This window comes from Nematostella vectensis, chromosome 3 (genome assembly GCF_932526225.1).
Source record: "Nematostella vectensis chromosome 3, jaNemVect1.1, whole genome shotgun sequence".
Classification (NCBI taxonomy): Eukaryota; Metazoa; Cnidaria; class Anthozoa; order Actiniaria; family Edwardsiidae; genus Nematostella; species Nematostella vectensis.
Genome location: NC_064036.1, coordinates 11690009 through 11709890, shown reverse-complemented (window position 1 = coordinate 11709890; position 19882 = coordinate 11690009). Strand labels below are relative to the sequence as shown.

The window sequence follows — 19882 nt, the reverse complement described above, 5'->3', positions numbered from 1 at the left end:
TGATTATGACGTCAAACAATACGTAAACATCCTCGAGCTTCTCATCACAGAATTAATCAATTACAGGATTTCACTTAGAAATAACATATTATCGACACCCAAAAATTCGAAACCGAGTAGTTTTTACTTCCAGTAACATTTGAAAAAAAAATACCACAAGTTTTTAGAATTATCGACTAATTAATTTCTAGGAACTGGATGATGTTTTTCAGCCTTTATTAAATATCTCAACGCAGTCAATAAAGTATAGATAGAACGAAGAACATCAAAGGATGTTGTTATGCTCAAATTGTTTGATTTAGACCACGAATTCTCCAAGCAAACTCTATAAACAAATGTATAAATCGAACAAGCTAAGTGACATTGAAACAGTAACTAGACTACTACGTATAGATCTCCATAGATATAGACGTGAAGGAATGTTATTAGAATGGTAGTGTAGAGCCTCTAAGAAGTCCTCTTTTTGCTGCTGCAACGGACGGGATTCACGAACACTCGGGTAGATTTTACTATCGGCTCGTACTTCAGACAAAACGGTTCCTCAAAGATTTCAGCCCATTTGAATCCGCATATTTTCTCATTAAATACTATTTTCAATCTGCCCTTTTTGTTGTGAACATACGAACTTTGATGGCGGTAAAAACATAAAAATACGTAAAAATGTAAGACCGAGGGGGCCTTGGAGTTGCACGATTGACTGGATGGATGGATTGTGACACCACAGGATAGCCGAGCGATGACCACAAAACAAAGTCGCATAGCTATACCACATTTCTATACCTATGAAGCTCCGCGCGCGGCCTGCGGCCGCACTGGCTCCGCTTATATGTAGTCTGGATAAAATTGATGAGATTATAAGCCATTGAGGCGAGTAGTTTATGGGCTACGCTTTTGATCCCACCACCCCTTCCATACAAGAAGAGAAGAAAACTAAAAAGACTTAAAGTCACAATGTAGCGCGATCACACACTGTGAGCTTGGGATACCTGTGATTTTGTTATAAGTAAAAAGTCAACATTTGTCTTGTCATTTTCACTAAAAATCATTTATTATAGTATTTAATAATATTTTTACTACTTAGTTTTTACAGCTTTATTCGGCTTTTGAGCTCAACCATTCACGATTGTGTGCAGACTATAATAGCCAGCAATGCATTGCAAAATTGTCTTCTGTCGTTTCCTGTTATTATATGAAGCGTTTACTTGCTGTTGATTCAATGCTTACAATATTACACAGGATTTTGCCTTCCCCTGCTTTTATGTCATATAGGGATGGTTTTTCTGTGTCATTCTATTTTTCATGATTGTGTGCAGACTATAAAAGCCAGCCAGGGCCATAGCAGGAGTTGGGGCACTGGGGGCATGTGCCTCCCCAATATTTTTTTTAAATTAAAAGAAAATAACTAGTTAGGTGCATGGCTGTGCCCCCCCCCCCCCCTAATATTTTCTTAATGTTTCTGATTTGTGCCCCCACCCCGATCTTACGTGGCCTGCTACGGCACTGCCAGCAATGCCTTGCAAAAAAATGTATGAGCATTTTTGCACATTGTTGTTAAATTATTTAAAAGAGTCTTCTGTCTACAATATAAGACAGCACTTTTGCCTGCCCTTGTCTTTTGTGTGGTCAAGCAATGGTTTCTCTGTTGTATCATCACCTTCTTCAGTAAGTATCACCAGCACAGGTTTTTCATCATCTTCGCCTTCATTCTCTTTACCCTCACTCTCATCCTCCTTCTTTTCTTTTTCAGGGGAGGGAACTTCGACCAAGGGGCCTTCTTTAGGGGCCTTTGAGGGGCCTGTCTTTGCAGGTATGTGTTTTGCAAGGTGTAAACAAGAGTCATCTATGTCACTTTCCTCCTCATTGGCAAGTGGTGGCATGCCATCATGCTCCCCTCGGACAGATTCTACCGATGTGACAGACTGCGGTCGTACACCTGTAAACATCACCGCTTTGGATTTTGGAGATGGCGCTTCATGCTCCTGGACTATGACTTTGGTTGGGGTTGTCACCTCACTTGGCTCTGCCGGTTTCCCCTTTGAAAAGGAAGAGGTTACATGTATTGCCATCACTATGGAGTGATGTACGGTAGTACATCTATTTAGCCATTACTCTTGAGACAAGGGGCCCCTTGAAAGAGGTTTGCCACTAAAAGGTCAAGACTTAAAAATACTGAAATACTGTATGTCTAGGTAGCTATAGATAATTTCTAAGTTGTATTATTATTTTTGAAGCATATTCTTTCAAATCTAAACTATATAACTACTACTGGTAATAACTATAATACTACTTTTGAGGCTTCTGCCTCTTAATCGGTGTCAATTAAATCAAGTTATATCAATACTTGAAAAAAAAGCTTGTTTATAAAGCTTATAAATACACATGAGTAAAAAATCAATTCAGTTTGATTTTGATGTCATCTAAATATTTATGTTCATTATCAATAATATACTATATACCTGTAGTTGGCTTCATTATCAATAATATAATGCCTATTTGATATATACCTGTTCATCAATGTAGTTGGCTTCATTATCAATAATATAATGCCTATTTGATCTATACCTGTTCATCAATGTAGTTGGCTTCATTATCAATAATATAATGCCTATTTGATCTATACCTGTTCATCAATGTAGTTGGCTTCATTATCAATAATATAATGCCTATTTGATATATACCTGTTCATCAATGTAGTTGGCTTCATTATCAATAATATAATGCCTATTTGATCTATACCTGTTCATCAATGTAGTTGGCTTCATTATCAATAATATAATGCCTATTTGATCTATACCTGTTCATCAATGTAGTTGGCTTCATTATCAATAATATAATGCCTATTTGATCTATACCTGTTCATCAATGTAGTTGGCTTCATTATCAATAATGTAATGCCTATTTGATCTATACCTGTTCATCAATGTAGTTGGCTTCATTATCAATAATATAATGCCTATTTGATCTATACCTGTTCATCAATGTAGTTGGCTTCATTATCAATAATATAATGCCTATTTGATCTATACCTGTTCATCAATGTAGTTGGCTTCATTATCAATAATATAATGCCTATTTGATCCATACCTGTTCATCAATGTAGTTGGCTTCATTATCAATAATGTAATGCCTATTTGATCTATACCTGTTCATCAATGTAGTTGGCTTCATTATCAATAATATAATGCCTATTTGATCTATAACTGTTCATCAATGTAGTTGGCTTCATTATCAATAATATAATGCCTATTTGATATATACCTGTTCATCAATGTAGTTGGCTTCATTATCAATAATATAATGCCTATTTGATCTATACCTGTTCATCAATGTAGTTGGCTTCATTATCAATAATATAATGCCTATTTGATCTATACCTGTTCATCAATGTAGTTAGCTTCATTATCAATAATATAATGCCTATTTGATCTATACCTGTTCATCAATGTAGTTGGCTTCATTATCAATAATATAATGCCTATTTGATCTATACCTGTTCATCAATGTAGTTGGCTTCATTATCAATAATATAATGCCTATTTGATCTATACCTGTTCATCAATGTAGTTGGCTTCATTATCAATAATGTAATGCCTATTTGATCTATACCTGTTCATCAATGTAGTTGGCTTCATTATCAATAATATAATGCCTATTTGATCTATACCTGTTCATCAATGTAGTTGGCTTCATTATCAATAATATAATGCCTATTTGATCTATACCTGTTCATCAATGTAGTTGGCTTCATTATCAATAATATAATGCCTATTTGATCTATACCTGTTCATCAATGTAGTTGGCTTCATTATCAATAATGTAATGCCTATTTGATCTATACCTGTTCATCAATGTAGTTGGCTTCATTATCAATAATATAATGCCTATTTGATCTATACCTGTTCATCAATGTAGTTGGCTTCATTATCAATAATATAATGCCTATTTGATCTATACCTGTTCATCAATGTAGTTGGCTTCATTATCAATAATATAATGCCTATTTGATCTATACCTGTTCATCAATGTAGTTGGCTTCATTATCAATAATGTAATGCCTATTTGATCTATACCTGTTCATCAATGTAGTTGGCTTCATTATCAATAATATAATGCCTATTTGATCTATACCTGTTCATCAATGTAGTTGGCCTTGACCACCACTCTTTCCGTTGGAGATCTCGGAGGTACCTCATGATCGGTCTCGGATTGGGAAATATCTCGGATCTCTGGCTTCTTAAATAAAAAAAGAAAATATCAGTATTGCAGGAGATTTTCGTTTGCTCTCACCCACCCAACCCACTATCTGTTTTTTTATAACTATGCATATATAGACAGAGCTCGACACCATATAATATCATATTCGCAGCTTTTATGATTATATTTTGGGACAGTAGTTACCAAAATACATTTTCCAATTTCCTTTTTTTTTCTTCTAGTCGGCCCTTGATCAACCCACCGACTTCCGAATTTTTCACAAATTTTGGATTTTTCTTTTTCTTCACAGATCCCTTAGCGGAATCCTACAATTATCCTTGTTGTGTCCAAAAAGTTGCCTACCATGTCTTTTACTTCTAATTCATATTTTACTTATGAGCCTTTTATGTTTGCCCAGCCCGAATTGTTACCTGGGATTCTGGTAAAACCTCCGTCCTCGTTTTAATAATCCTTGACTTTGCAACGGTTTGAGTAGTCTTCACTTTGGTCACGGATGAAGGAGTTGTTTCGACTGTTTCTGTCTCGGTGACAATCGGTTCTGAGGTCTCTCGGGTTTCGTATTCGTGTACAGTAGGTGATGATGGTGTCTGTTTTTCTGGACTTGAAATTGCTTGGACCTTTGCAAATATAAATGGTCATCTGTTACAAATATTCAACGAATTCGTGTGTACTTCATTTTATTTATCAGCTCTTCGGAGCAAACCAAAACCTGACTAGTATGTCGAGGTCGGCTTTATCTGTTTCTGTAAGACCAGGTCGATCGAAAATCAAGTTTAAATATGGTGACGTTATTGGCTAGAATCATCAAATTATTAGCTGTAAACATGACGTTTCGCAGATACATTTATTTAAAACTTCCTTACCTTCACAAGTTGTCGAGATTCTTCCCCTGTAGGCCTTGAAGGTATCTCTGCCGGAGTTTCGCTTTCTCCGTGAGGTTTTTGCTCGGTGAAAAGAGGGTATGATGATTCCGCTTGAGTCTGGTACGTTTCAAGTGGCTGGATTTCCAAGTTACTTTCGCCTTTCTGTGGAGAACCCTCCTCAAGTTCTTTCCACTTTTCTAAGAGGTCCCATTCATGAGATTTTCTCTTTTGTTGTACTTCCGTTTGAACAGGCTCGTTGACACTCTCCAGAAGTGCTTGCCTTTCGATACGCTCCACTTCAGACAATACTTCAATACTTCGCTCTTCTTCACTTGCTAAAGGTCTTGAAGCCTTATTCTTCGATATTTCATTCTCAAACATGCCTTCGAGTACCTTGTCATGGTCTATTTGATTTTCATCTGGTGTATTCCTTGGTTTTTCCTGTTCATCGTCCATCCATATTAGCTCGATACCGCTCTCTTGTGTTTCCTTAATTTCTGCACATATTTCTTCATGGATGGGTTGTGGAGCATCTCTTTCTAAGGGTTTCTCCACATCTACTTGCTCTTCTTCAACTTCATCATCAAGGTGAATATCGATCTCATCCGGGACACTTCTAGGCTCTGCATTCACCTCTTGTATCTCCTCTCCCGGAAAGAGTGCTTCTAGGCCGCTGCATACAGTTCTGTCTCTATTGTTCGGAACGATTAGTGTTTCATCGTCAGTTTTCCTTTCGAATTCGTCAACGCTCATCTCGTGGCAAACAAGCGCCTCTTGAGTTTCATCTGCAGCAGAGTCTATCTTAATTACATCACCTTTGAAAAGAACTTCCTCTTCATCATCTCTTGCCATCAAATCATCTGCAGATGTCTCTTCGTCACTGCCGTCATCTACCAATAAAAGAGGCTCGTTCTCCTGGGAGTGCTTTTCCACATGGACCTCAATCTCCCCGTCACTGTCATCATCATACTTTTCCCACACCCCGTTGGTTGTTGCAACTACATCCGGCTGAACATTATCAGTTTCACTTAATATAACGATTTTATTTAGTTCACCATCGTCTAGAGGTATTGCTTCCTCCGCGACCTTAACTTTGACAATGGCTCCCTCCTCCCCTTCTTCACGCGCACTGTCTACTTCATGTGTTCCCTCATCTACACACTTATCTTCATTAATGATAACATCTTCTGACTTTTCATCATGATGTAATATTTGCGTTTTATCCTCATGTTGTTTGTCGTCTTGCTCTTCTGGTATTGAAATTTGCTTCGCTTCATCAGTTTCTTGTTCGGCTGGCACTTTGACGGGTTCTTCTCGCTTTGGTTCTTCTTCCGACGCTCCATATACAACTATTGCAACTGTTTCCGGTACATCAATTTTTTGGTTTTCCTCGATTGGTTCTTCTGGGCCGTCTTCTTTTGGTGGTTCTTCTTGCTTTGTTTCTTCCGCAACTGCTTCCTCTGGTTTCGTTTCTTCTGTAGCTGGTTCCTCTTGTTTTGTTTCTTCAGCAGGTTTCTCTTGTTTCGTTTCTTCCGTAGCTGGTTCCTCTTGTTTCGTTTCTTCGTCTTCGGGTTCCTTCTGTTTGGTCTCTTCTTCAACAGCTTCTTCCGGTTTTGTGTCTTCCGGCACTCCAGATGACACTATAGAAATGGGTACTGCTACATCAACATGCTCTTCTTCTTCAACCTGTCTTTCTTGTTCCGGTTCTTCTTCGACTGGTTCCTCCTGTTTTGGTTCTTCTACTGGTTCCTCTTGTTTTGGTTCTTCTTCGACTTGTTCTTCTTGTTTTGGTTCTTCTTCAACTTGTTCCTCTTGTTTTGGTTCTTCTACTGGTTCCTCTTGTTTCGGTTCTTCTTCGACTTGTTCTTCTTGTTTTGGTTCTTGATCGACTAGTTCCTCTGGTTTTGGTTCTTCCTCAACTGGTTCCTCTTGTTTCGGTTCTTCTTCGACTTGTTCTTCTTGTTTTGGTTCTTCTTCGACTAGTTCTTGTTTTGGTTCATCTTCGACTAGTTCCTCTTGTTTTGGTTCTTCTTCAACTGGTTCCTCTTGTTTTGGTTCTTCTTCGACTTGTTCTTCTTGTTTTGGTTCTTCTCCGACTAGTTCCTTTTGTTTTGGTTCTTCTTCAACTGGTTCCTCTTGTTTTGATTCCTCTTCAACTGGTTGCTCTTGTTTTGGTTTTTCGTATACTCCAGATGTATCTATAGCAACAGGTGCATCGACCTTTGATTCCTCAGCGACTGCTTCTTTTTGTTCTTCAAAAGGTTCCTCTTGTTTTGGTTCTTCTTCAACTGGTTCCTCTTGTTTTGGTTCTTCCTCTACTGGTTCCTCTAGTTTCGGTTCTTCTTCGACTTGTCCTTCTTGTTTTGGTTCTTCTTTGACTGGTTCCTCTTGTTTTTGTTCTTCTTCAACAGGTTCCTCTTGTTTCGGTTCTTCTTCAACAGGTTCCTCTTGTTTGGGTTTTTGTTCAACTGGTTCCTCTTGTTTAGGTTCCTCTTCAACAGGTTCCTCTTGTTTTGGTTCTTCTTTAACTGGTTCCTCTTGTTTCGGTTCTTCTTCAACTGGTTCCTCTTGTTTTGGTTCTTCTTCGACTTGTTCTTCTTGTTTTGGTTCTTCTTCGACTAGTTCCTTTTGTTTTGGTCCTTCTTCAATTGGTTCCTCTTGTTTTGATTCCTCTTCAACTGGTTGCTCTTGTTTTGGTTTTTCGTATACTCCAGATGTATCTATAGCAACAGGTGCATCGGCCTTTGATTCCTCAGCGACTGCTTCTTTTTGTTCTTCAAAAGGTTCCTCTTGTTTTGGTTCTTCCTCTACTGGTTCCTCTAGTTTCGGTTCTTCTTCGACTTGTCCTTCTTGTTTTGGTTCTTCTTTGACTGGTTCCTCTTGTTTTTGTTCTTCTTCAACAGGTTCCTCTTGTTGCGGTTCTTCTTCAAAAGGTTTCTCTTGTTTTGGTTTTTCTTCGACTGGTTCCTCTTGCTTTGGTTCTTCTTCGACTGGTTCCTCTTGTATTGGTTCTTCGTCGACTGGTTCTTCTGCGACTGGTTCTTTTTGCTTTGGTTCTTCTTCGACTGCTTCCTCTTGTTTCGGTTCTTCTTCTATTTGTTTCTCCTGTTTTGGTTCTTCACATAAACCAGATGTGTCTATAGCAATAGGTACATCGACCTTTGATTCCTCGTAGACTGCTTCTTTTAAATCTTCTTCAACTAATTCCTCTTGCTTCGGTTCTTCTTCTACTGGTTCCTCTTTCTTTGGTTCTTCTTCGACTGGTTTCTCTTGTTTTGGCTCTTCTTCGACTGGTTCCTCTTGTTTTGGTTCTTCGATTTGTTCCTCCTGTTTTAGTTCTTCAACTTGTTCTTCTTGTTTCGGTTCCCCATCAACTTGTTCCTCTTTTTTCGGTTCTTCGTCAACAGCTTCCTCTTGTTTCGGTTCCTCTTCGACTGGTTCCTCTTGTTTCGTTTCTTCTTCGACTGGTTCCTCTTTTTTAGGTTCTTCTTCAACTAGTTCCTCTTGTTCCCGTTCTTTTTCGTCTGGTTCCTCTTGTCTTGTTTCTTCTTCAACTGGTCCCTCTTGTTTCGGTTCTTCTTCGACTATTTCCTCTTGTTCTGGTTCTTTTTTAACTGGTTTCTCATGTTTTGGTTCTTCTTCGGCTGGTTCCTCTTGTTTTGTTTCTCCAACTGGTTCCTCTTGCTTTGGTTTTTCTTCAATTGGTTCCTCTTGTTTTGGTTCTTGTTCAACTGGTTCCTCTTGTTTTGGTTCCTCTTGAGCTGGTTCCTCTTGTTTTGGTTCTTCTAATGTTACTTCCTGTTTTCGTTCTTCTTGTTTGGTTTCTGATTCTTCGAGTTCTTCCCCTTGTGTTGGTTCTTGTTCAACTTGCTCTTCTTGTTTTCGATCTTCTTGGACCTGCTCTTTTTGATTCTGTTCTTCTGAGCTAGGTTCTTGTCCTATTACCTCATCCGTTACTGCTTCTTGCAGCTTTTGAATTTGTGTATCACCACTTCCTTTAACAGTTGATTCCTCTTCAACCAGCCCATTCATTTCTGGCTCTGCCATTTCTAATTTTCAAGTAATTGAAAATAGTTATTAGATTAACGATGATCAATATTTCACTATATTTTTAGATTAGCCACAAAAATCGTATCCTATAACAGCCGCAGACAAGCCCCAATAAACATCAAATCCTTAAAATCCTGGACTTTAGAAATTCTTTTTCCAGGCCTTGTAATTCATGAAATTTGAATAAATACCCACCAAAGTCATTGAAAGTTATGGAAAAAGAGACGTTGGCATTATACCTTTACGAATAAAGGTATTTTTTTTGTATATGCAGTGTCATTGGTTTTTTAAAGATTTTGAAATTGTTATACTGGGAGTCTAAAATCGCGGTAACCCTGACTGCATTTTTATGCCGTTTTCAGCTTCAAAAAAGCGCCTCTTCTGGAACTAACACCCCGTCTAAGGAAAATATAAAGAAATACCCTCTTTAAAATAACCGTCCGGCCGTCTAATGAAAACTTTTGTTTATCATTGCTCCATTTACTTGTTTTGTGCATTAGCTAAAATTGTAGAAATTACACCATTATATTTAAAAAGTATGAGGACAGCCTGAGCTTCAAATAAATACTTTTGAATTCAGCGCTAGAAAAACTAGACCCTGTGCGCAGGGTTGACTGGGATACCTGAGATCTGCAACTTGTTTGAGTCCTGTGTTCTGACATGTATGACAAAGATTTTACTGCCCACTTTGTGTATGATGAAATATATATACAATCTTGGTTTTTATTGTAAATGCCATATCACAACACTGATTGGGGTAAGAAAGGTAAGAGCATCATCTCTTCAGGTGGGGGGTGGACTTGAGGTGTGCTGCATGAGAGGATTGTCGTATCATTTACGAGGTAAAATCTTACAAATATTATCCCCACAGCAGAGTTAGCACCGAATTAAAATTAAGGAAAGATGAGAATGTGTTTTGAAATTGTTATTTAATAAAAAATTCTTTGGTTCACAGCCCTCAATGTGCTATCACTTAGGGGTAAATTTATTTTAACACCTAAAGCCAGTCATATTGTATTAACAATATAACTTTATTGAAATTTATCATTTTATTTATGTAAGTGCAAAGTAAACAACAACATTTATTTATTTTGAGGTCAAATGAGAGGGCTATAGAATATCCAGAATTTAGGTCAGTTTTAATCTCATTACATTTTCATTCAATCAAATTTAAGTGAAAATAACACTGTATAACGTGACCATTTGTAATTATCTTATCATGTTATGTTGAGATATGTTATCAAAACGATAAACATGCTACTTGAGCAAGCTAAACAACCTGAAAATACCGGATTGAGAAATATTCATGAAGGAATGATACCATAACTTGAGAAACGACAAATAGCCAGTCATATTGTATTAACAATATAACTTTATTGAAATTTATCATTTTATTTATGTAAGTGCAAAGTAAACAACAACATTTATTTATTTTGAGGTCAAATGAGAGGGCTATAGAATATCCAGAATTTAGGTCAGTTTTAATCTCATTACATTTTCATTCAATCAAATTTAAGTGAAAATAACACTGTATAACGTGACCATTTGTAATTATCTTATCATGTTATGTTGAGATATGTTATCAAAACGATAAACATGCTACTTGAGCAAGGTAAACAACCTGAAAATACCGGATTGAGAAATATTCATGAAGGAATGATACCATAACTTGAGAAACGACAAATAGGATGTTGTGAGGTAACCCCAATTCCCCTGGCTAGGATCATCTGACCGGACTAGGGTCATGTGACCAGATGACTTGTAATCGTGTCGTGAAGTGAATCGTTAATCGTGAAGTGAAAGAGATAACCACTCCATCGGTTTTTGTTCATTCCACACCGATAGAATATTGATAAACTAAAGAACGCTTCATATTTTTTGTTGGTGGTCTATTCAATAATTACAAATTAGCTGATTTTTATAAACAAATTGGCGGATTTTTAGAAACAAATAAATTATTATCAGAGATCCTTTACAGATGATTGCTACTCGCGCTTTTCGCAGTAATTGATATGTTTTCAAGGGGACGATATACTCTAACCATGGTACATTGCTTTGTCAGCCATTTTCAACGCCAGCCTAAGCAAGGGCTTGTTATTTTTTCAAGATTTTTAGTGTCCTTGGTGTCATTTTTCTTTCTCTTGAACTTTCGACTTCGCTATTCGAATCAAGTGGCAATGGGAAGAATTCGACTAAGACAACCTCCCTGAAGTCTCACTCTTGACAATGATACAGCTTTCCGGTCCGAGTGATCTTATTGATTGGCCTCTACTGGTAGGAGGTCGCATAAAATGCCTCTTAATCAGGGGCGTACGCAGGATTTCAACAAGTTGCAGTCAAAGCATTCAGAATGAGGGGAAGGCTCCTCATCCCGCATCCCCGTGAAGATTTCATAGCTCCAGCTTTGGGGTTTGAAATTGGCGTCAATGCGTCAGACTTTTGAGAATATTACATGATTTTCTGTCATCCTCGATCTAAAATAGGACTGAACGACATAACAATATGTTTGGAAATCGTCTGTAGACTACCATGATTAAGAAAATTATAGTTTTTATCCTCATCATATATATAAAACTACGTACATAAAAATGAATAAGTAAACATTTGATTTTCCCCCTTGTTATGCCAATTTTTTTTGCAGTCCAGTGACTGCAGGCCTATAGGCTGCGTATGCCCCTGTTAATGTAAAATATTTTGTTAAAAGGAATGATTCTGGGGAGTGAATTTGGATAAGTTGTTTTGAAATATGCGCCAGCGAATACTGAATTGGTCAGCGCACGCATGTGATAACCAAGAATCGGTAAATACAGATAAACCCTCGATAGCACTCATGTATCTCATAACATACACACCGCACCCTCTACCAGCTCATTAACTCTTTACACAGACATGGCTATTAAAGTCCGTTTGTCTCCGCATGACCTCGCTACCGCAGCCCAAATAGGGTAAAAACCCGCATTCATACTCAATTAAGAAATCACAGTCGGTTATGATGAATTTTCCTGTATTTCCTCTGCCATACAGATTGAATTAGATTCATTTGCTTTGAAAGAAACGTTTTCATATTAAGTGTCCGTGTACTAAGAAAGTGATATTATGGAAAAATCCCAATCAAATTCGCCACAAAATGCATTTTTTTTTCGAATACGACAGATGTCATCATACGCACTTTTGATGTTTTATATATTTCAAGCACAAAGGAACTATTTCTACTTTGATAACAGTGTATTCAATCATACTTTGATTTGCCTGATTTTAAGCGTTTGCATAACGATCATAACTGTAAGCGTGATAGGTATTTAGATGTCTCTACAGTGGAAGGCGTGACGCTTGTATATATTCATAAGACAAAAGCAGGTCAGAAGTCGCACACGAACTAGCATTATAATTTCATTACTAATGTGTTTATCTAAACAACAAATCAAATAAATAGTTTACTTTTAAAGTGAATGTGTCCATTAGTAAAAGAAAAGTCTTAGTTATTCGAGAATATCGTAGACCGAAATCACTTTCGTGTATAAATATTTAGAATTCCCAACGGGTGCTCGGAGCATTGATATCGATTTTAAAACAGTGAACCAATTTCCGGCTTTTTAAACAGTAGAAGATATGGAATATTCCTTTTTTTTTATATGTTCTAAAAAGGGATGCCTGAAATAAGTTTGACGGTTTTAATAACAAGGTATAGCTGTCATATAGATGGCAAGTACGGGTTGAATAAACAGAGAAATGCGAGAGATGTCATCAATAATAAATCTCTAAATCGGTTTATATCAGTTCAACCGGGGCACATAACATAAAACTTTTTCCACAAAAACCACAAGCAACCTATTCAGAACCCCACACGAGCGCACTGAACATGGCAAGTAAATATACTGCTTATTACCTGTACAAGTAAATTTGAAACATGAATATTATTTTGGTGTTACAGCATGTCTTAATACTTTTTATGATTTAGAAAAATGAAACGATCGCTCCACAAAAATGTTTAGATTCAGCCTTAGCTCTGACGACATAAATCGTGGCTAATAATAAAAGGCCAAAGCACGGCTGTCTGAAGATGGCCTAATTCGGAATAAACATAGTTTTCCCCCCAAAAAAAATGTTTTACGCTCAGCAGTGTAGGCCCCATCGACAGGGTTCTATTCATAGCAGTCAGCACAAGAATTGTGTAAATTGAGTGTTAATTAAGACAAATTTCTTGAAAAATAACGGTTTAGGCTTGATGCCTGTGGGTAATTCACATGAAATGTAGCTCGATTTGTAGGTTTATTTCAGGACCAAAACGCTAAGAATGATGAGGACTTGAGAGAATTAAAAGCTCCTCGCTCAACTCACCGTTGTGGGGGATTTGCCGTCCTTTTTCTTCTCAAACAGTCGGGGGAAAATCTACAAGCACAGGACAGAAGTAGAAATAAGGTATTCTAGGAGCGCTTGTGATATGACTAGGTCGGCGGGGTCAAATCAGCGTAGGGAGGAGTTAGCCTTGTGTAATCCAAGCCGTCTTTTCGTGCCCGTATCCGATAAGCGCGAATAAACGCGATTTCTAGACTCGGTGTCAAAACAGCAGATAACACAGGATAACCCTGCTTGAGATTATCGAGAATAAAGACGAAACGAAATCGTTTCTCTTTAAAGTTTCGACCGCGTGGTTTTATATTCCATGGGAGGGTAGAAAAGTAGCGTGACTCAAGCTTCGCCTGGATGACGTGATTTAAGGTTTATTTTCCGGGGCCGTCCACACTAACACGGATTCGTTTGGATCCGTATACCTTTTTATACGTTTAGGCCTACCGTCCACACTAACACGCGCGCTGGATCCAGCGAATCCGGATACTTTTGAAAACGCCGTCAAAAGTGAATCAGAATGAATCCGTATACTTTGGTCCAAGTGTGGACGGTCGAATCCGTATCAAAATGAAAACGATGGCATCATATCGCAGGCACGTCTGTTGTTTTGAGCACGCACATATCATAAAAATGACGTTACCCCGTATCTTTCAGCGTTTCAAACGTTTGAATCCGTGTTAGTGTGGACGGCTGGATCAAGGTGAACACGCTGCGAAAACGATAGTGTGGACGCGAATCAAGTGATGCGTTTTCTGCGAAACGAATCCGGATACTTTTGAATCCGTGTTAGTGTGGACGAGCCCTTAGATACACTGTAGGATATTTAGGGTTCTCCGCAGTTTGTTTAGTCATACAACACGAAATTCTCATGCATTGACGAACAGTTACGGTTACGTCGCAAAAAATTACACCGACTTTTCTCAACTGGTAGCAGATTATATATTATACAGATTTAGGCAATGCCTAAAGGCGGAGCCAGCGCATTTGTATTCCAAATATTTCTCAATATGGTGGCAGCCCTGAGGACCCGCTAAAAATCAGTTTTTAGCAGCCTAATATCCAAGTGAACAAGTCAGCGTTTTATCTGGGACATTCCGTTGGAAAAACCGAAGAAAAACAGGGAAAAAACTGTGGGAGACACGATCCGTTCGACACTCTGCACAAAAACTTAACCTCAGCGAGTATAGTTCAAGTCAAGGGACAACATACCGCCGACTTCAATTCACCGAGCTGGAAAGAAACACAAGAACCACAGACAGCTACCACACACTGGGAAGTACAATCTACGTCGACTTAACAGCTGAGTTGATTTATTCAAAGAGTATTTTCTGTAAATAAGCTTACAAAGACAAGCTTACCGTTGTCAGAAATAAACTACGACAAGCCGGCAGATTCATCATAAATTCCAATCCTAGAAGCGAGGAATTCCACCCCCAAAAAGTATTTATGGACTCTTGCCGTAGTTAGACAGAACTCTAATTATTACAGTGAGTTAGAGTAGATAAAAGTACCGACTTCCGTAGTTTAGCGCCGTTTTTAGAGACTCGGCGATTGCTTTGAAAAGTTTTCATTCACGAAAATAAAACGTGCCACCGGCGTTTTTGACCGCGCGCAGCCTGGGACCGTAACACAGGTATACTGGGCACGCTAGAATTTTCTAGTACGATCTTTTTCGCGTTTTCGCGACGTTTTTTCGCGCATATTTTTTCAGATATTTTTTAAGCGTTATTTACTTCTTAAAATTATCACTCTGTCTTTGTTATTGTGCGAATTTATTTACAGCAATGGCTACATATCAGATCCCAGCCCCAACCCCAATGTCGTTACAGGGAGACGTAGTGGAGAACTGGCGGGACTATTATACCATTGCTACCGATCTAAGATCGAAATTGACATCGCCTCCAGGCAAGGAAATAGTAGCCGCAACACTTTGCACGGTAATGGGCCCTGAAAGCAAGAAGATAATGAACTCATTACCCACCCTGACCAACGCCGACAAGAAAGACCCGAAGAGGATTATAGAAGAGCTGAGAAAATACTTTGTACCCCAACGCAACGTGCTGTATGAACGGTTTGTTTTCAACTCTGCAACACAGAAGCCCTCCCAGTCCGTCGACGAATATGTCGTCCGCCTGCGTCATCTAGCCAACTCTTGTGAGTTCGGTGACTTGAAGGACTCTCTCATCCGAGATCGGATAGTCATAGGTACTACCGATGGGAGTGGACGTGAACGCCTTTTGAGGGAACGGCCGGTGCCAAGCCTAGAAAAAGTGATGGAAAGCCTTCGAGCTGCCGAGATCTCAAGAACTCACCGACAAGTGATCAGCGGGAAACCATACTCGAGCCAGGCAGAAACCATTCACCATACAGATAAGAGGCAGCCGAACAGAAGAAACAACCAAAGAAAGGGCCGGGGTAACAACGGTAACAACAGTGGACAACAAAAAACAAACGGAAACAAAAGAAGGCAAACCCAAGACCGTAGACCACCTAACCCGGGAAGCCATAACTCCTCCACCTCCTGTCACTGGTGTGGAAAAAAGGCAGACCATGTCAAGAAAGATTGTCCTGCTAAAGACGCAAAGTGCCGTAACTGCGGCAAAACAGGCCACTACGCCGTAGTCTGTCGGTCAGACAAACAAGTGCATGAAGTAAATAGAGAAGAGGAAGGAAGCTACCAGGAAGATTACTATTTAGACGACTGCTACTTCATGGGCGAAGTGAGCACCACCAACGATGACTTCTGGTCAGCGGAAGTGTTCATAAACCACAACCCCTGTACCTTGAAACTTGATAGTGGGTCAAATGTGACAGTGGTTGGCGACAAGGCACCGTGGTTGGAAAACAGGCGACTGGACAAGGTGACAAGCATGTTCAGAGGACCCGGTGGAGTGAACCTGTCCCACTTGATAAAAGGACAGATCACAGACGTCTTATTTGCAGTCAGAGGGAGGACACACCGCGAAAATGTTTATGTCATGAAGAACCAATCTAAGAATCTACTCTTCAAGTTAGCAATCCAGGCACTCCAGCTGTTAATACCGTCAGCAGCAGTGCACAATGTGTAGACCGCCCCGAATTTCAAGGCAGAATTCCCCGAGTTATTCAAAGGGCTGGGCCTCATGAAGGATAAGTACAAAATACCTCTGAAACCGGACGCAGTATCAGTTTGTCTATACACACCCCGACGTATACCGCACCCACTTCTCCCTAAGGTCAAAGAGAAGCTACTGGCCATGGTTCGTCAGAAGGTAATCTCTCCAGTAAGTGAGCCAACAGACTGGTGCTCAGGCATGGTGATCGCTCCCAAGCGCAATGGTGATGTAAGGATCTGCGTTGACCTGACACCGCTGAACAAGGCAGTAAAACAAGAGATCCACCCTATGGCAAGTGTCGACGAGAACTTGGCAAAGCTTAAGGACAGCAAAGTCTTCACCAAGCTAGACGCCAACTCTGGATTTTGGCAAATACCCCTCGACGAGGAGTCTCGGTTGCTCACCACCTTTGTCACACCATTTGGCAGATACTGCTTCAACCGCCTCCCATTTGGAATCAGCTCAGCCCCTGAGATCTTTCAGCGTACCATGTCTCGAATCCTAGAGGGCCTCGATGGCACAGTTTGTCACATGGATGACATCCTCATACATGGGCCGACACAGGAGCTTCCCGGCAGCCGTGTCCGAAAAGTGTTACAGCGGCTCAAGGATGTTGGAGTCACATTGAACGAGAAATGTGAGTTCTCAAAACAGCGCATGAAGTTCCTCGGGCATGTAATCTCGGAGGATGGGGTAGAAGCAGACCCGGAGAAAACCAAAGCAATCCAAGATTTTCCCCAACATACCACTGTGACAGAGCTCCAGCGTTTCAATGGTATGGTCAACCAGCTGGCCAAGTTTATACCCGACCTAGCAACCATCAATGAGCCCCTACGCCAGCTACTTAAGAAAGAGCAGCAGTGGCTTTGGGATCAGCCTCAGGAAAGGGCCTTTCAGGCGATCAAGACGAAACTGACCTCTACAGATGTGCTGGCACACTACGATCCAAACAAACGAAGCATGCCAGGACGGGCTTGGAGCAGTCTTACTGCAAAGCGACAGCAGCGGTAACCAGCGCCCAATCGCCCTCGCTTCACGCTCTCTAAACGACACGGAGAAGCGATACGCAGTCATCGAGAAGGAGGCGCTGGCCGCCACGTGGGCATGTGAAAAGTTCTCAGACTACATCCTTGGGATACCATTCACCCTAGAAACGCCCACTGGTACCCCTTTTCTCAAGCACAGACCTCTCTAAGTTGCCCCCGAGGGTTTTGAGGTTCCGCCTCCGAATGGCCAGGTATTCAGCAGAGGTCACCTACGTGCAAGGAGTGCACCAAAACACAGCGGACGCCCTGTCTCGTGCACCCACAAGCAGTCCCACTCCCCAGAACTTAAAACAAATCGAGGAATTAGAAGAACACAGCGAATCAGTCCTAGAGTCTCTACCTGCAACGGAACGGCGCCTCAAAGACATCCAGGAAGCCCAGGACTGCGACGCCATATGCAAGCAGGTGAAGACCTACTGCTTAGAGGGATGGCCTCCCATTATGCCATCCCTACCACTCCTAAAGGCATACTGGGAGAAGAAGCAACACTTGACGGTCAACCGGGGAATCCTGATGTATGATCACAGGCTAGTTATCCCCTAAAGCATACAACTAGAGATGCTGGAGATCATTCATGAAGGCCATCTTGGCATTACCAAGTGCCAAGGGCGCGCGAGCTCCTCGGTGTGGTGGCCGCTCATAACCAAGCAGATAGAAGCAACGGTCAACAGATGCCAAACTTGCGCCAAACTCAGACCAGAGCGAAGAGAAACTGCGTAACAAATTGCCATCAGTCCCCGAGAACCTAAGACCACGAAAGATCGACCAAGAGCAGCTGCTTAAGAGAGAACAAGAATATCGAGAGCGCTACTCCAGTGACTACAACTCTCGCCACAGGGCTGTGGAACTCCCAACACTCCACCAAGGAGACAAGGTGTTCATAAGGGACTAGCAAAGGTACGGAGAGATAGAGAAGAAACTTGCAAGCCCGAGATCCTACCAACTGGTAACAGAAAATGGCTCAGGGATCAGAAGGAACAGAAGAGCGTTAGTCCATGAACCAGTGGCGACGTCTGAAGAGTCCAGCTCCCTACCGAGCCCTTCCAACCGACCACCAGTACGCGAAGGAGGAGAAGGATCGCCAGGACCTGCTGCGTCTCCCTCCCCTAGCCCATCTAAGGCAGTAGTTAGAAGGTCGGGCAGACTTTTAAAGCCCACTAATAATCCAGACATGATTTATTATTAGTTGGACGTTCACAAGTGACACTGAACACCTGATTATGATGATTATTAAGTGTGGATGCAAATTAGCGTTTAGACCGTTCCAATTCAAGTTTGTTAGTTATAAGTTTATGGACATGATAATGAAACTAAAAGAGGGATGTTGTATTATGCATGATTGCGTGACGTGAGGACTACAGTTTAAATTTTAAAAAATCTAAACCGAACATTAACGAATCTTAAATTAAAGAAGCGATAATTAAATACGATTTGAAAACGTACCGTTTCATTCGTTTCAAGTCGGCGAGAAACCAACATTAATAATCATACTTTTGCTGCTTTATTGTCTCCGATTTCGTCGTCTTTAGACATGGCTCCTTTCTTTATTTTAGGCTTTCGATTTTCTTTCGAAGACATTTTATCTTTCATCGCAACACAACAGTGTCAAACGGTTACGTCGAGTAATAAATCTTCCGCCGTGTGATAACCAGTTTGTTGAAGACGAAATCCGACAGCGGAATCAGGGAAAATTGTAGATTCTTTGATTCAAACAATCCATGACTGTAACAGAGTTTCCCAGATTGTTTTCCCACTTCTTAGCGACACACACACTTCCGGCCGACACACGCCCGGGCATGCGACAAGTGCAGGGATCAGGGTTCATTTTTAAAAATGTTTCTACGGACCGTTGCATTTCTTCATCCAAAAAGTGAAATGGCTCTATCCCCCTTCTCCACTTCTCCATTAAAAATAAAACACTTTGCCCTTTGTCGATAACTTGCAGAATTTTCTGTTGTTCCGGTTAAAAATTCAAATTTATGTGGCAGTTATATAACATCTTTCGATAAAACATTGCTTTTTCCCGCCTAGACAAAATTAGCCCCGATCCCTGCACTGTGTGTCGGCGGCGCGATAAGTTCAAAGAGAAAGTGAGCTGTCACTCATCAATCATGTCTCACACCAACATCACAACATTGGCCGTAACTAGGCAGGTTTTCGAACAATGGAATCGAGCGTTGTTTCACTCCCTTCTTATTTTATATAGAACCTAAATACGAAGTTAGGTTCGGAGAGCGTTCGGGCTAGTCACGAACACTCAAGA

General features: G+C 40.3%; 1 protein-coding gene across 4 annotated transcripts; it reads right to left on the bottom strand.

Annotated features, from left to right (window-relative positions):
- Positions 1 to 1029: 1029 nt before the first annotated feature.
- On the bottom strand, positions 1030 to 19389 carry LOC5520073 (trichohyalin). 4 transcript variants are annotated; one of them, XM_048725703.1, is made up of 6 exons: positions 19063 to 19144; positions 13467 to 13517; positions 5079 to 9127; positions 4626 to 4832; positions 4129 to 4233; positions 1030 to 2033 (listed from the first exon to the last, which is right to left on the bottom strand). In XM_048725703.1, the coding sequence occupies exons 3-6, from the start codon at positions 9123 to 9125 to the stop codon at positions 1578 to 1580; spliced, it is 4815 nt and encodes a 1604-aa protein (XP_048581660.1). In that variant the 5' UTR covers positions 9126 to 9127; positions 13467 to 13517; positions 19063 to 19144; the 3' UTR covers positions 1030 to 1577. The 4 variants fall into 4 exon arrangements, with proteins under 4 accessions (XP_048581660.1, XP_048581661.1, XP_032220970.2 ...); XM_048725704.1 differs by lacking the exon at positions 13467 to 13517 and having other exon boundaries at positions 19063 to 19389; XM_032365079.2 differs by lacking the exon at positions 19063 to 19144 and having other exon boundaries at positions 13467 to 13605.
- Positions 19390 to 19882: the final 493 nt, after the last annotated feature.

Coding starts and splice junctions, on each gene's coding strand:
- LOC5520073 (XM_048725704.1), bottom strand. CDS start 9,125: ATGGCAGAGCCAGAAATGAATGGGCTGGTTGAAGAGGAATCAACTGTT. Junction 4,833..5,078: donor AATCTCGACAACTTGTGAAG/GTAAGGAAGTTT, acceptor ATATTTGCAAAG/GTCCAAGCAATTTCAAGTCC. Junction 2,034..4,128: donor CCAACTACATTGATGAACAG/GTATAGATCAAA, acceptor TCCTTTTCAAAG/GGGAAACCGGCAGAGCCAAG.